A 15044-nucleotide genomic window follows, 5' to 3' on the forward strand; every position below is an offset into this window, starting at 1 on the left:
CTGGAAAAAAAATTAGATAGCATTACTAACAAATCAAACACCAGGTCATTAAGTCATTTACATTCTACAAAAAGTATATGCTGTTGAGAACATATTTTTCAGCTTTTATTATGGAAATGTTCAAATATGCACAAGAGTAGAAAGAAGGGTGCAATCTATTCCTCTAGTCTCAAAACCCACTTCCACAGTGATCGACACTCTGTTATTCTGGTCTCATCCTCTTGGTTTGGGCCAGAGTATTTTAAAGCAAGGCCAAGTACTGTATCATTTCACCCATGGGTGTGGGAATATTTAAAGAACACTGGGTCAGAGATAGTTCGCAACTTGGAAGGAGCACTAGACACTGGGCTTTGAATCCAAGAGACAGCTAGGTGTTTTGCTTCACACTACTTTTCCCATTGAAAACAACAAATGTTTATTCAAAAAGGCTAGGCACAGTTTTAGCTACGTAGCTGATTTGAAATATGCTAGTCTTTGAAAGTAATTATTTCATATTTTAGAATTTAATACTTTCCATTTGGCTTGGGAGGGATAGACAAAACAGTGGTGATGCTTTTATGTTTAATGTGGGCAAAACATTTCCAGACACTTGCTATCTTACTTCATATACTGCCTTTAAAATGGGTATGTGGTAAATTCTGCAGTCACAATGTTTTTAAATGTTAAAACCTAGTCTCAGGGCAGAAATGCTAGGCAGTGAAGATATTTATGTATTTCTATTTATACCTGCACAGACTAACAAATACTTCCACAAACATAAGAGTATCTATTCATTTATAATCTACAGCAATACACTTTCTACCTGGAGTGGAATATAGTAATGTTTTAATCACATCTTGTATTATATTAAGATTTTAATCATTTTCACTTCAAGACAGCAAAAGGACCACCTGGAAAAACCTGGGTTCCATGGCACAGAACATTCCTCAGCTAAACATAATGATTTACTTTTAATTTTTGCCTAGGAAAAAGAAACCTCGCGAGGAAGGAGCTCTGTTCCCCTGCCTCTGCCAAGAGGAGAGGGACCCTGGTAACTCCTCTTCTCTTTGGTGCTGGATGCCGTGGTGGCAGCCCCAGACTTCTGCAGCCTTGGACCTTTCACTAAGATGGTAGACTTTGTCAAAGACGACAAGAATGTGCATGGAGCTCACTGATGTGCTGTTTCTTAACTCAAACATGCCCACCTTCAATTGGACATACGATATGTTTTCTCCATTACACCCCATTTATTTTTATGTATGGGGGTGAATATGCAAACCTCGACATTTTGAAGACTCTGTGAGCGTATCTTCACCTGCTCATATATAAGTATTTCAGATAAAGTGAACAATCTGCATTAAGCAGAAAAAAAGCAAAATTCATATAAATGCCAAGCTCATAATAAATACAGAAAGTAAACTTTCAATCAAATGTCTAGTTATGGAAGTATCTATTTTCTAAATGATTATTGATCTCTCTAAAAGCAATAGGTGAACATTTTACAAGATCTCAGTACAGCATCTTGCACATAGTATACGCTCAGTAAACAGTTACAAATATACAGGTTCATAATCACACACACACACACACATATCACCTCTCTGAAACATCATTTTGACTGAGGAGATCCTGGCGTGGCAAAGTGTTATACTTATACTATGTAGTGAGGTGCAGTATCACTTCACCAAGACAGGCTAGGCATGACCTGCTCTGGTAGGAACTTACTGCACCTGTATTTCAGGGCACCTGGAGTTCTTCTGTGATATGAGAGTCTCCTGTTTTACACAGTAGTCAAAACTGTCCCTATACATTAAAATGCATCACTTCTTTGCTGTCACTGGAATCACTCACTGGGACTGCTATCGCTAGGTGCTGCTTTAGCTTTTTCTAGCAATAATATTCCAAGTTCTCTACCATGTTAACTTACTTCAATAGGAGGTTTTTCAGGGGACACAGCTGTGTTTTATTTCATACTAGCAATATTGCTCATATAGTAGGTATATTCTTTAAGCTTATGCTTTCTCAGGGTTGATATTGTTTTAATTTCCAATTGTAACTATGTAGAAGGAATGAAGAGAGGTCATTAACGTTAGGGAAACTCAGTCAAGATGCTGAGCTTGGAAACAGTCTTCCCCAGAATCTGAATTAGGGGCTACACTGTCCTGAACAGTGAGTAAAACTCAGGCTTTTCTGATCACCTGAGTAGGTGTTCACACAGCAAATTATGTGCATTTATAGTAGATGATTATAAAAAATCCAAACCCTCTATAAGGAAATAAACAGAAAAACGACTATTTCAAATACTGCCCATCACATGTGTGTGTATATCTGCACACCTGCATCACTGAATTGTTTGAAAAATTTCAAAATTGCTTTCTTTAGGAAGTTTGGCTATGAACTTATCTCACAAACTTCTACTTTACATATCCAACATCAATGAAAAACGCTAAAATTGCTGAATAATCCCCACTATGTCATTTCATTAGATTCTTTTGCAAATTCCAGTTGAAACCAGATTTAAAATAGAAAACAACTGGGCTGGGGATTTAGCTCAGTGGTTATGCTGCCTGCCTGGCAAGTGCAAGGTTCCGAGTTCAATCCCTGGTACCAAAAAATAATAGTAACAATAATAATAAGTAAATAGAAAACGACCCACTTATCTACTCATTAAGGAAACTTTCATTGTTCTCTTAGTGATGAATTCATGATCTTTGCCTAATAACTTTTGATGCTATCAATATTTATCTACACACATGCAGTGAGTGTCATTTTAAGGACACTGGCACCAAGTTTGATACAGAAGATGTGTGTGTGTGCCTCATGCACACTATACTTTATTGTAAACACCTGCTAAATGCTGAATGTCTCAAGCTTGCATATGGCTTAAAAGAGTAGTCCACTGGCTTTAAATTACTGTCTTCATATATATTCCTTCATCTTCTTTCCAGATATACCTGAAAAGAATGAAAACCTATATTATACCCTGTGCCTGTATTAACCATTATCAGAGCGACAAGACTGGATGTCAGCTCAGCCGTAGGGAGGGCAGGGCCAGCAGTCCCAGGCTCCACCTTGTTATGTAGTAAACAACGCTCTGCTCATTCCCTGTGGCTTCTGAGTGTGCCTGTGTGCAGTACGTATGTCTAAGAATATGAGTCAAGTGTTATTTTCTACCCACTAAGCTAGAAAAAAAACACTTCTTTAAAGATGTAGACATTCTAGGAAAGGAACCTGAAAAAAATAACCAGAATACTCAACCCCAAATAAACAGACAAACAAAAAACATAAAAATTTTTCTTACAAAATAAAAATTCTACCTTCTGCTGGTATAGCAGATACTTAAGTCATTAGCTTCTCCTTGCCTGAGTCAGGATGGAAAATCCTATCTTTAAAAGTTGCTTTTTTCTTTTAAAGCAAGTGCTTTGGCGTTACCTAATTCTCAACAAGAATGGGCTCCTTAACCTTTGGAAATCAGGGGGTCTGGATTCCTTTGAAAGGCAGAGGAAGGAAGTACAGAGGGGAAAGCCCCCAGCGCAATGGTTTCTGCAGATCCAGTTCCTGGAGATCCCAGAACCCTGCTCCGAAGTGAGGCTGGCAGGAGCCCGCGAGGCCGGGTCTGCGAACAAGCTGTGCTCGGCTGAGCGGAGGCGCGGGTGCGGGCTGTGAGCACATGTTACATCAGACACAGTACCTGATTTTCCACTGCACATCTTGTCAGCGAAGTTGTGTGCCTCCTGCGCGATAAGTGAGAATATTTCATCTTCGTACTCCTCTATTATATTCTCGCACTGTAGAGACATAATAGCAACACACTATGTGTCTGGATACATACTGGTAGGGCGTTTTATTGGAAGGACCTGGCAACATTTTATTGTACATATGAGATCACGTAGCTAAGGCAGCCTATTTTGGGGGGGCCCTTTTGGCTTAATTCATCATTGCCTCGGATTAGCCCTCTTCCCAGAATGTTAATTGCATCATTTCCCGGGACTTAACCAAATCATTAGTCATGTTGGAAGATGAGTGAAGATGAGGAAGGAAAGGGCTCTTTGTATTTCTCTTCCTAAAACTGGAAATGCAAGTCATAAGAAGGAATGGGTTTCCTAAGTAAGGAGCTGAAAAGTCTCAGTTTTCTGTTTGCAAAAACAATTTAAAGAACACAGCTCTTTGAGGTGGTGGGACCCATTTCCTTTTGATTTAACATAATAATCCAGTTTGGGGTTTGAAAGTGTGAAAACAATTAAGCCTTCACAGCATTCAAAACAAACACATCTTCAATTTCACTGTGGAGAACCTGTTTGATAGTTAGAGAAGTTTCTTTTCATACCTTTTAGAGATCCAGGCAAAAAAGTCACTTTGCTTAAAAAAAAAAAAAAAATCCTGACATTGTAGGGCACAGGGAGCTCAACTTTGCCCCGGATCAGAAAATCTTAAATTACAACTAAGATGGTTCTTCGTTAAAGAACCACTAAGTGGCATGTTCAGTAAGTCTTGAGTTCCTGAAGGGCATTCATGAGAGACTTGTGAATTAGTTTCTGAGGTCATTAAGCAAGACTTGAAAAATCTTAAGTGGCATTTAAGAATATTTAAATTCCACCTTAATGTGTTTATTTAAAACCAGTGCAACACAAACACACGAACATTCTCATTCCTATTCCATGGTACTTTGAACTCTGAATTACCACCCTCACTTTTTAATTAAAATGATATCTCCAAATGTCAGCCACGGCCCTCATTTCGGGCTTTCAGCAGGCCTGACATTTTGGCCAACGCGTGAACTTAATACATTTTTTAAACTGGCCTGCCCATCACTGTGTGTGATTCAACAGCATTAAGTAAAGGGAAATATATTGCAATATATTCTGCCAGGCACATTCTAGCAAGCCAGAGGTCACCATTCATGTAAAATCAACATTATACTGGAAGAAAATCTGGCTTTATGCCAACTATTTTATGCCAACTACCTAATTCTTTGTTTAACTTAGTTTGTGCTAAAATTCTTCAATTAACTAAGGGGGAAAACATCTGTCTCTTCTGTAAAGCCGGGAAGGAAAGAGATGATGACATCACTACTCCGCCATCATCTGGCTCTAAAACATTTGAAAATGATGTTCTTTTCCATTTGGATTTTTAACCTACAACCCCATCCTTATATGCAGACCTGTCAGACCTCCTTGGACACCAGGACAAGGTCACTTGAACACACTGTATTCAAGTCACTGGGACCTGGGGATGGCACCTCCATAAAATATCACTTCGGTCTCTCCATGGATCATTTTGGGGTTCCACAAGCTCTCGGGTGTCTCAAAAAGAGAGTCACTAAGTGCACAGTTAGTCGGTAGCAGCAGGACAACCAAATTAACAGTTGACACTGAATGTGTTCTACTGTCCCATGGGTTGCAACTCAGCAACAAGAAAGCAGCAAAGGACAAAGACTACCCACCCCAGCCTCACAGGTCACATGGTTCCTCTCGCAGGAGAGAGCTTACCGCGAATTTCAGAGGTTTGTAGGCATCAGAGTAGTAATAGAACCTCTTATATTCTTTGTATATCTTGTCTCCTTTCCTCGGAGCATATCTCCGGAAGTACTTCTCCTTAGTCACAGAGTCTTCATCGAGCTGGTAATCGTTCATTCGCTCACACACTTTATCCAGAAGGTCGATGAGGAACGCCTCGGACTCGACCAGGGGGACCTAGGGAGAGGCAGATGGCAAGGAAGACACACTGGACTTCCGGGTGGGACTGTGGAGAAGAGGGTGCAGGGAAAGCCTTCGGAAGCACACCGGGCCGCCTGCAACAAACAAGTGTTGATGTAGTGGGGCCTTGGCACTGGCGCGTTATTTGCGTCTTTTAAGGTTAGCTGAAGTCTAGGAAGAAACAGTGCATGCCTACGAGCGTGGCCAGAAAACTTACACTCAAACTAAAAACTATACCCCTACATATAATCATTTTTAAAAATTGTTAAACATGCAGAAAAAGCATGAGGCACAAAAAGGCTGCTGAAGGAGAGAGAGAGAGAGAGAGAGAGAGAGAGAGAGAGAGAGAGAGAGAGACAGAGAGAGACAGAGAGAGACAGAGAGAGACACTGTTCTTTCTTCTAAGCGGCGGCCCATCCCTTCACTGGAAGCCAAAGTTTTGTCCTTCCCTCCGCGTCCCTCGCCGCAGCGAGCGCTGCCCCGGCCGCGGTGGCACCGGCAGGGGACGCGGGGCGCGCGGGTCATCACCGCACTCCCTGGGCACAGCTGGCGCATGCTGTGGGCGCCCCTCTCCCGCCTCTCAGGCCAGTCCGCGGGGCCCCTAGCCACAGCCTCTGCCCGGGGCGCGGGTCAAAGAGCACCCTGAGCCCTTGGTAACCGACACAAAAACGTGCAGGCAGCCTGGTCAGGTCAAGGTGCAGGAGCTGCGTCCCGCGGTTCCTTCCGGAAGGGGGCGTGGAGCCGCCAAGGGCGCACGGACCGCGCCGAGGCCCGCGTTTTGCGCCTTTCTCCCTCTCCACCCTCTGCTGATCAAAGTAGGAAGTTTGCCTGACAACCGCGGTGAAAGAGGCTGCATCACAAATGAACTCGGTTTCTGCAGTGTTGATATATCCAGCCTCCTTTGTCCCCTTTCACTCGCAGTGTGAACCCTTCCGGTGCCAACGACCGCGCGACATTCACAGGCGCGCCCGGGCGCACAAAGGGTCTCCGCGCTTCGCCGCCATCTGGCCGCAAATCTGATCCGCCAGCGCGGCGGAATTAACATGAAAGGGAGTGCGGCGGGATGGGCTGATTATAAACCACCCCGATGCCACCATCAGCCCGGTTTCAATAAGGAATCAACTCTGTACAAACACGTTCAAAGGAACCCAGAAGACGAGAGTGTTAGAGAAAAACGCCACTCCCTGCCCGCCGCACCTGCCGCGCACAGGTAAAGCCCTTGGCCCCAAACTTGACAGAGTTTGACTTTGAGCTGCTCGCTGGGCCCAAGCGTTCAAATTTACAATGAAATGATTTGTTGTTCTAGAATACGCCACAGACCTCTGAGTCCCTGAAGTACCAAGCTTTTTGTATTTTTTTTTTAACTCATGAATGTTTTTAATTTTTTTACAAAAATGTCTATTCGAAGTGCGCATTCCAAATGCAAGTTGATTTTTATGTCTGTGCCTAAATGATCTCCTTCAAGCTTTGGAAGCTGTAAAAAGGAATACACAGGTTAACAAACAAAATGGCAACTTTATTAACTGATAGAAACCAAGCATTAAACATGTGAGAGTCACTGGAAAAAGTTCTAAAATGCAAAGGTAATATTTTAAAATTACAGTTAGTCCAGGCAAATCATTAACAGAAAGATCAGCGGTGTAATTGCTTTCTGAGGTGTCGTGTTTTTAAGTATATTTCCCTATCTGATACATATATATGTATATAAATATAGCAGTTTCTGGGAGTCAATGAGGCAGCATTTTACTTGAAAGCGAAGAATGGGCTCTCATTTAAAAATCCAACTGTGATCTGGAAATTCAGCCTCTCTCCCTCCCTTCCTCTCCCCCTCCCCTCCCCTCCCCTCCCCTCGGGAAAGTAAACAGAATGGATGTTTGGGGGTGGGGACCCAGCAGGGCCTGGAGGGCCAAAGGTCTGGCTCTGAAAACTCTTCCAAGCCCCATCCTCAGACACCAGGCACTTCCTTCCAGCCCGGCCACCCTAGCAACCGTTTTGTTGATGTTGATTGTATTTTTAAACTGACCCAGCCTTCCAAGCAGAACCACGAAGGCCTTCAGGACTGATTTTGAGGGCCCTGTCATCTCTTGTCCTGGCTGTGATTTTTTAAAACAGTTTCCCCACATTAAAGCTTTCTCCATAAGGATGGATTGTTTTTCTTATCCTGAAAGTGTAATCTTACGTGTTGGAATCCAGCGGTAGTGTGCCTATTTTAAAACAAGTACTCCATATTAAAGAAATTTCTATCATTTTCTAAGTCCGGGAAGGCTGATTAGCTATTTGATGCAATTCGATAACCCTTTGGAATCATGATTTTTTTCAAAGTAGGAGATGGTTCCTGGCTGATAGCCGGAAGACACTGTTACCTCATGCACCAAAACAGGAAAGGGAATAAACCCAAGGTGGGAAAAAGCAGAGGTCAGCATATTTAAAAAATGGATCTTAAAAATCCCAAAGCATCAGAATTCTCAAAAAAGCATTTAAGAAAATGATGGTTATCATAGCAGCTTTTTTCCCCAGGTTTTTTTATTAGTCCACGTTTACAGTGCACAATGATTACAATCCTTGTTGAGAGTTGCTCCGTGTACACAACACATCTTGATTTTGCTAAAATAGACATGATTAGAGCTTAAAATGATTCTCCTTACCTGAATTACCTTTGGAAAACTTAAATGCTGTTCATAGAATCATTGAGCCTCTTTGCTCCTTAGACTGTCTTAATTCTAAGAGTGCAGTAAGTATTGGGGCAAGCGGAGTAAAACTGAATCTTTCTTTCTGGACTGTGAAGATTTTGAATGGTGCTTGTCACTAAAGCAACTCCTATTGTAATCTTAGGGGAACCTTGCCGCTGCCCTCTGAGGATGGCCTCAGAGATACTAACCTCATTAAAATATGAATGGAAAGGGCTGCAGTGGCCACTGCCGCTGTATCCCAAGAAAACTGCCTCACTGGCACAGTTTTCTTATCTGTCCTGTTTTACTTGTTTCATACAAGTTAGAAATGGGAAGATGATGTGCGGCCATTTCATTGCTGTATTGGAGTATCCCCATCCAAGGAAACCCTAACTTCTCTGTGTCTTGAAGCCCACCCTCAACTCTAATGCATAATATAAGCAGTGCCTTTTTCTTCCCTTAGACTTCTGACCATGCACTTGTTAAGCAGCAGCAGATTGAGGGTGGGAGGGACCTCCCTAGCCCAATTTAAAAATGGAAAAAAGTAGTAGAAAGTTCTGGCTTGGGTTTCTCCAGAAAGCTCCAGCCAAGGAGTTTATTACAGGCTACGATGACACACTTTAATAACAGTCAATTACACGATGCCGCCCGTGTTTTTTCATTACTGTGTCTCTGTTAATCTTGTAGTAAATTTCTTGGTTGATAACTATCACAATCAGGCAGGAGTACAATTATGGGAGTGCACGATTGGATGTGGAATCTGGTGTGTGGTGTGTCTGTCTCTGCCATTACAGTCCGGTAGTCGCCAAAAAACGTCATTCATCTTTATCGTTATTTTGGACTTTCCTTCATATAGGAAACTGGTACCTAACATGTTTAGTGACTGATAATTAATTTCACATTGTTGCAAAGATTTTTCTTTCTGGAGGGTTGGTTAATGTAGAAATTTTAATTGCATTGTGACAAATATTGCATCTAGTTTAATCACTAACTTTTCATCCATAAAAAATGGAATCACTGTTATTAGTTAAAAAGTCAATATTTAGAACTGAAAATTCAGAGTTCCTTGCTTTAGGCTACAACAGAACCGTGAATTCAGAAATTCTTCTAAGCAGATGAGATATATAATTAGCTTTTATGTAATTTGTTATGAGTTGGTTGTATGATGTTTCTTCATATAATATGCCAACAGTACTGACCATCTGGTTTTCTGACAATATAATTAAAAATCTAAAGGTGCTTATTTTGATGAAGAGTAATAAAGGTTGATAAATTTCTAGTGTTCTATGTATCAGAAAAAAATGAACTGTGTCTGAGCATCATCAATAAGAAATTTTGGGGTAGCCTTCTAAACAACAAAGGTGATTGCCGTTTTACTGACTTCACATTAGTGATCATGAACTCTGGGTTCGCACGAGTGACCATGTGCCCTCCACAACATCTTGGAGGGAAAACACAAAGACTTCCGTATGACTTAGCACAAACAAGTGTGCATTTTTATTTTTTATTTATTTATTTTTTTGGTACCACGGATCGAACTCGGGTCCTTGCGCATGCGCAGCAAAGCAGGCCGCGAAACCACTGAGCTAAATCCCCGACCCAAGTGTGCGTTTTAAAAATAACATCTAATTTTTGCCTCCTATAATATGAATAATGGAAATCAGCCTTTCTTTTTTAAAATAAAATGGTCAACAAGTGTTTCCTGCCCTTACTATTCCTGGACGTATATGCATAATACATATTCAAAGTGTTAAGAAAAAAAGTAATTAAATGAGAACAGTGTGATAGGAGGCAGTCACAGAATTCAATCACTTTTTTAAATTCTGGAGGTTGTTTTCAACTTAGTGACAAAATAGAAAAAAAATCGTATAATGACCATTTAGTGTGCCGAAAATGGAGGGAGGCTGTCGTGTACTCAACGTGAGTTTTTCCTGAAGTCAAAAGCATATACCTATCACTCGTAAATATAAAGCTGGCACTGCTCTTTGAATTCCTGTTTTTAAAAATGTCCTGTTAGTCTTCAAAAAAAGCCTATTAAGTTTCAAGCACTCTAGGTAAAACTGACTACCACTATCTGCAGGAGAAATGCTACCATTTTCCCTCTCCATGACAGTCACGGAAGCTAGAATTTGGGCTCCTGATTCATGCTGTGTCTGGCTCTGCCTCCAGCTGGCACAGCTCAGAGGATTTTGCTGGTCTTAAAAACAAAAACAAACACTTACTAGGAAAAAGCAAAAGTGTCCAAAAGGCCACTAGCAACAATCTTACAATGCAAATTGGGGTGTAATAGGAATTTGCTGATTCACTCAACAAATAATCACTGAACCCCAGCTACACATCAGACAAAGTCACATCTCTAGTTCTGACTTTACCGAAGAGGACTCTTTCCTGATTGTGAATAAAAACTGAAATAAAATCCCTGAAACACAATATGTGCTGGTGGAGACCCAGTAACTAAGTGATAACAGCACCACTTACTGCTGTTCCACTAGTCGAAGCTTCCCTGGATACAGTGTCTCCTTCTCCTAGGATATTCTGCCCACACAGCCTCAGGTTCCAGCCTCCTGTTACTGAAAACATTCGGTGGTGGCTGGCTCTGTCAGCAGACAGTCACCTCTGCCAGGCTCCTCCCAGGACAGAAATGGCACAGTCACACTCTGAGGATCTGTCACTGCATTTCCCAACTTTGTCATCTGAATATAGTGAACAAAGGGTAAGGAAATGGCAAAATGTCCTGGTAAAGCACTAGAAGTCCGAGAGGAGAGAGGACAGGAGAATTGGATGGTGAGTTCGACTCCGGGCCTTTCATGTTCACAGAGGGGAAGCTGCGTGCGCACCATGCGTGAGCACACACACACATGCACACACACACACAGATTGTGCAGAAGGTGCCAGCTGGGGCCCTAGCCAACAGCAAACAGGAAGACGCTGCATGGCTTTTGGGTGAGGCTGGATGCAGTGGCAGGGGCAGGGACTGTGGTTCCTGGCCCAGGAGTGCTGGCTTTTGGCTCAGGAAGATCCCCATTACGTTGCTGCCACATCCTCACCCTGGTCTGAGCCCCGAGCTCCCTGGGCCCTCATGCCTTCCCGGAACAGGCCTGGATGTCCTGAATATAGGGTTCAGCCCCAACTGAGCCTGAGGACACATGGGAGAGCTGGTTTAGGGCCTTGGCTACCTGTGTCCCCACTCTTGGAAGGACACCAGTCACCCCCTGCCCAAGGACCCCGGGAGAGCAGGACTTCTGTGCTTTGGGGTGCTGACGTGAGCCCCTGGTGCACATCACAAAAGGAGAGGCCTGGGTGGGTGGAGAGGGAGTGCGCTAGCCCAAGGTGTCACTTGGGAGAGGAGGATGCACCCTCCGGGGTTGCCTGTCTCTTGGCGGGTTTGAGTCATAACTGGGAATGGGAGGAAAATAGAGAGAAGGTCTCAGCTGCCCAGAAGGGCAGTCTCTCCCAGCAGAGAACAAGAGACCTTTTTTTTTTTTTGTTACTGGGGATCAAACTTGGGTCCTTGTGCTTGCGCAGTAGGCGGAGAAACCACTGAGCTAAATCCCTGGCCCCCCAAGAGCCCTTTTTCAAGGGACAGTCCCCATGTCTTGACTACCAGTGGCCAGAAAGATAGCTCTTCCTTGAAAATGTTTTTTCAGTGGAAAAAGTTACACTTCTACTTAACTGAATTTTTAAAAACCAAAAGAATCAAAGGGCTCATAGCCAGACACTCACAGCTCTTTTCCTTCCATAAACGTTCCTGGTGCGTGTGCACACCTACACACGTGAGCAGACGTGCCCCGTGTGCGTGTGTGCATGTGTCCCTTCCATGCTACACAGGTTAGCCCGCAGCAAGCCCTCTGTTCAGCGTCGCTTCGTCTTCCTCCCTTGGTAGATTGAGGGGCTAAGAGTGCATGATCTGCATCCCACCCAAAAGGGACAGGCTGCCGCCCACTCATGGTAGGAAGCACTTAGGAGTAGTGGCTTAAAGGTAAAATCCACCCCACGGGAAACAGATTCAAGAAGGCTAAAGAGAGGCTCGAACAAACTGGGGTGATGAATATTCTTAGGACAGTTGTTAGAACCCAGTGTTGCTGTCTTAGTGATGCCTTCCCCAGTGTTTCTCTATAAGTCTTACTTTACTCCACCCCAAAACAGTAGTTCCGAATGAGACAAGAGAAGTGTTTTAAATCCTAGTTCCCAGACGAGGCCCCGTGTTAAAGACTGCGGTGAATGGCCCATCCCCCGCCCCCTCCAGGTCACTATGCTGTGTGATTATCTCTCCCTCACTCCCCTCTCACAGCCACATGGACTCTTCAGTTTTCAGATGGGGAGGCTGAGGCACAGAGAGGAGAAAATGTCACAGGCAGAGCTGAGTAGACACCCCAGCAATCCTCGCCCCCAGCCTGGGCACATGGGGACCCCACCTGGAGCAACTGCAGCCTCAGCCAGGATGGCGGCTGCTGGGAGCTCATGATGGCCAGGCAGGGTCCCCTCCCTCCGATCACAGTGCCTCCAAACCAGTGTCATTTCCAGGAAATTGTTCATCCCAGGACGACAACCTGACTGTCCCTTTGTCCCAAATGGAGAACTGGAGTCCCTCACCGAAGCCCTCGGCTATGACTGTTGCGTGGCTGGGTCTGGCTTCCTTGAGCCCAGAGGCCTCTGCACACAGAGGTGGCCGTCATGCTCATCCTCACCGGGGCATCCTCTTTCTTCCCCAGCCATGTGGCTCCATGTGTCGTGCCCCACGCAAGGCACAGGGTAGGCACTGTTCTGGACTGGATGGTGCTCCCAAAGTTCATTTGGTGATACCTTAGCCCCAGGCCCCCAGAGTGTGGTGTGTCTGGAGAGTGGGTCTGTAAAGGGTGATTGGGGTTAAGGGGCCATCGCCATGGCCACTTTCCTAACTTGACTGGGGTCCTTAAAAAAAGCGATCAAGACCAAGACACACAAGGGATGGCCATGCCAGGACACAGACACGAAGATGCTGTGTACAAGCCAAAGAGAGGGGCCTCAGTGGAGCCAGCCCTGTGACACCTTGACCTCAGACTTCCTGCCCCTGGAGCTATATTTACAGCCCTGATCTGTGCGGTTTGCTAGGGCAGCCCCAACTAATGTGCATGGTCACAGGCTGTGAGGGGGCTCAGCCTCCAGCCCAGGTGGCTGTGGTACAGATCCATCGGCCTGTATTTCCACAGAGGAAGTGACAGTGGCTGCAGGGGAGCCCCACACGCCAGGCAATGGCTGGCGAGGCCAACCCCATCACCAGACACTGAACACTTGCTAGGAATTAACCATCCGTCTCCCTGAGGCCACCTGGAATGGAAGTGGGCAGAGGGCTTGGAGCAGCCCAGCTCCCACACTCTGGCCTGGCCTTGCTCAGTGGACCATGGTTAGCACAGTCTGTGACCTTCCCATCTTCCTATGACCCCTTTGGTAAATTGGGCAGTAGTATCCAAATGTGACCAGGCCAAGTCATTGATGGGAGGATCCTGCAGAGGGTTTGCATGTTGCTCCTGTTTTTTCCATATCTTTCCAGGTTTTAGGTACCTTCAGTGTACCTTCACAAACTGAAGCAGTACAGAGTAACTTTGTGCCATCCCCGTGACCCCACCTTCGTGGGACCCGAGAGCTGCCTCCAGGATGGGTGTCCAGACCTTGGTTCTCTGGTGGGGCCTGGGAATCCTGGCTCCCCCAGATCTGTGAAAGCCCTGGGTGGTTTATGGGCACAGTACCAACTCAGGACCAGGAGCAGGAGGGGTGGGAGTGCTGAGAGGCTGCCCACAGTGACTTTATTTTCTGCTTCTATGTTTCATCTAGGAAGAGAAGGGCCACTTAGGACAGAGACACTGACACAGAGGTGCGTCCTTGGACACATGCTAGGAAAGCCAGGGCAGACTCCTTGCTCTCAGCCCCAAACAGCTGACCTCTGTGGAAGCACTAAGCACCCTAGGACCCAATGGGTGCTGACTCAGGTGAGATGCAGAGTGCCAATTGGACAGCACAGCTAGAGTGAGAGCTCAGCTCTCAAGGAAAATGGAGAGGCAGAGAGTGGGCTGAGTGGCAGCTCCATGGCTCCAGGCACCTGGGTTCAGCTGTTCCTTGGTGCCACAGGGCTGAACGTGTTCTCAGAATCACTGCGCTCATTCTTGGTTATTGTTTCCCTGGTGGGTGCTCTGGGCTCCTCAAGGACACATGGGGCAGGTGCTCGTGTCCGAGGCCCCACCAGATGGGGCCATGCTGTGGGACAGAGAAGCCCAGGGGCAGAGGGGACAATGTCTGCTCATCAAAATCAGGTCCTTCTAGAGCCAGAGCTGACTGCAGATGTAGTTCCAACACTTGGCATTCAGGACATTGCATCACTTCAGAAGTTGCTTGGTGAGGGCCTAGGATGTAGCTCAGTGGCGCTGCAAGGTCCTGAGTTTGGTCCCCGGTACCCCTTCCAAAAAAAAGAAGTTTTTTGGTGTCTGAAGTTCTGGCTTTTGAGCAGGTCTCGACCAGACACATTCTAGATCCAGGCAGGAAGGCGCGGTCTCAGAAAGCCTTCCTCAGAGCCACAGAGGGTGACTTGTTGGTCTCTGCTTCTCGAATGACTCCTGGACCACAGTTCTGTCTCATCTCCAGCTTGGAAAGAACAAGTATAAGATGCAAAGCCGTGATCGGAGTCCAACCTATCCTCTCTCCCTGGCCAACAAAGAGACTACTAGAT

The 15044-nt window shown here is 45.1% G+C and overlaps 1 protein-coding gene across 6 annotated transcripts in view; it reads right to left on the bottom strand.

Annotated features, from left to right (window-relative positions):
- Window positions 1-15044, bottom strand: part of Cnpy1 (canopy FGF signaling regulator 1) — an 86633-nt gene that overhangs the window by 12191 nt on the left and 59398 nt on the right. For 5 of the 6 annotated variants that reach the window (XM_087207838.1, XM_087207836.1, XM_004860338.3 and 2 more), the window contains 2 exons: window positions 5469-5672; window positions 3671-3767 (listed from right to left, as the gene is read on the bottom strand). In XM_087207838.1, the coding sequence (XP_087063964.1) occupies window positions 3671-3767; window positions 5469-5672 (301 nt within the window). Of the gene's footprint in view, window positions 1-6; window positions 2934-3670; window positions 3768-5468; window positions 5673-15044 lie in introns of those variants that run through there. The other variant, XM_087207837.1, reaches the window with a different exon arrangement.

Source organism: Heterocephalus glaber, unplaced genomic scaffold, assembly GCF_053883595.1.
Source record: "Heterocephalus glaber isolate CG9 unplaced genomic scaffold, H.glaber_assembly_v1.0 deba00000818, whole genome shotgun sequence".
In the NCBI taxonomy this organism is placed as follows: Eukaryota; Metazoa; Chordata; class Mammalia; order Rodentia; family Bathyergidae; genus Heterocephalus; species Heterocephalus glaber.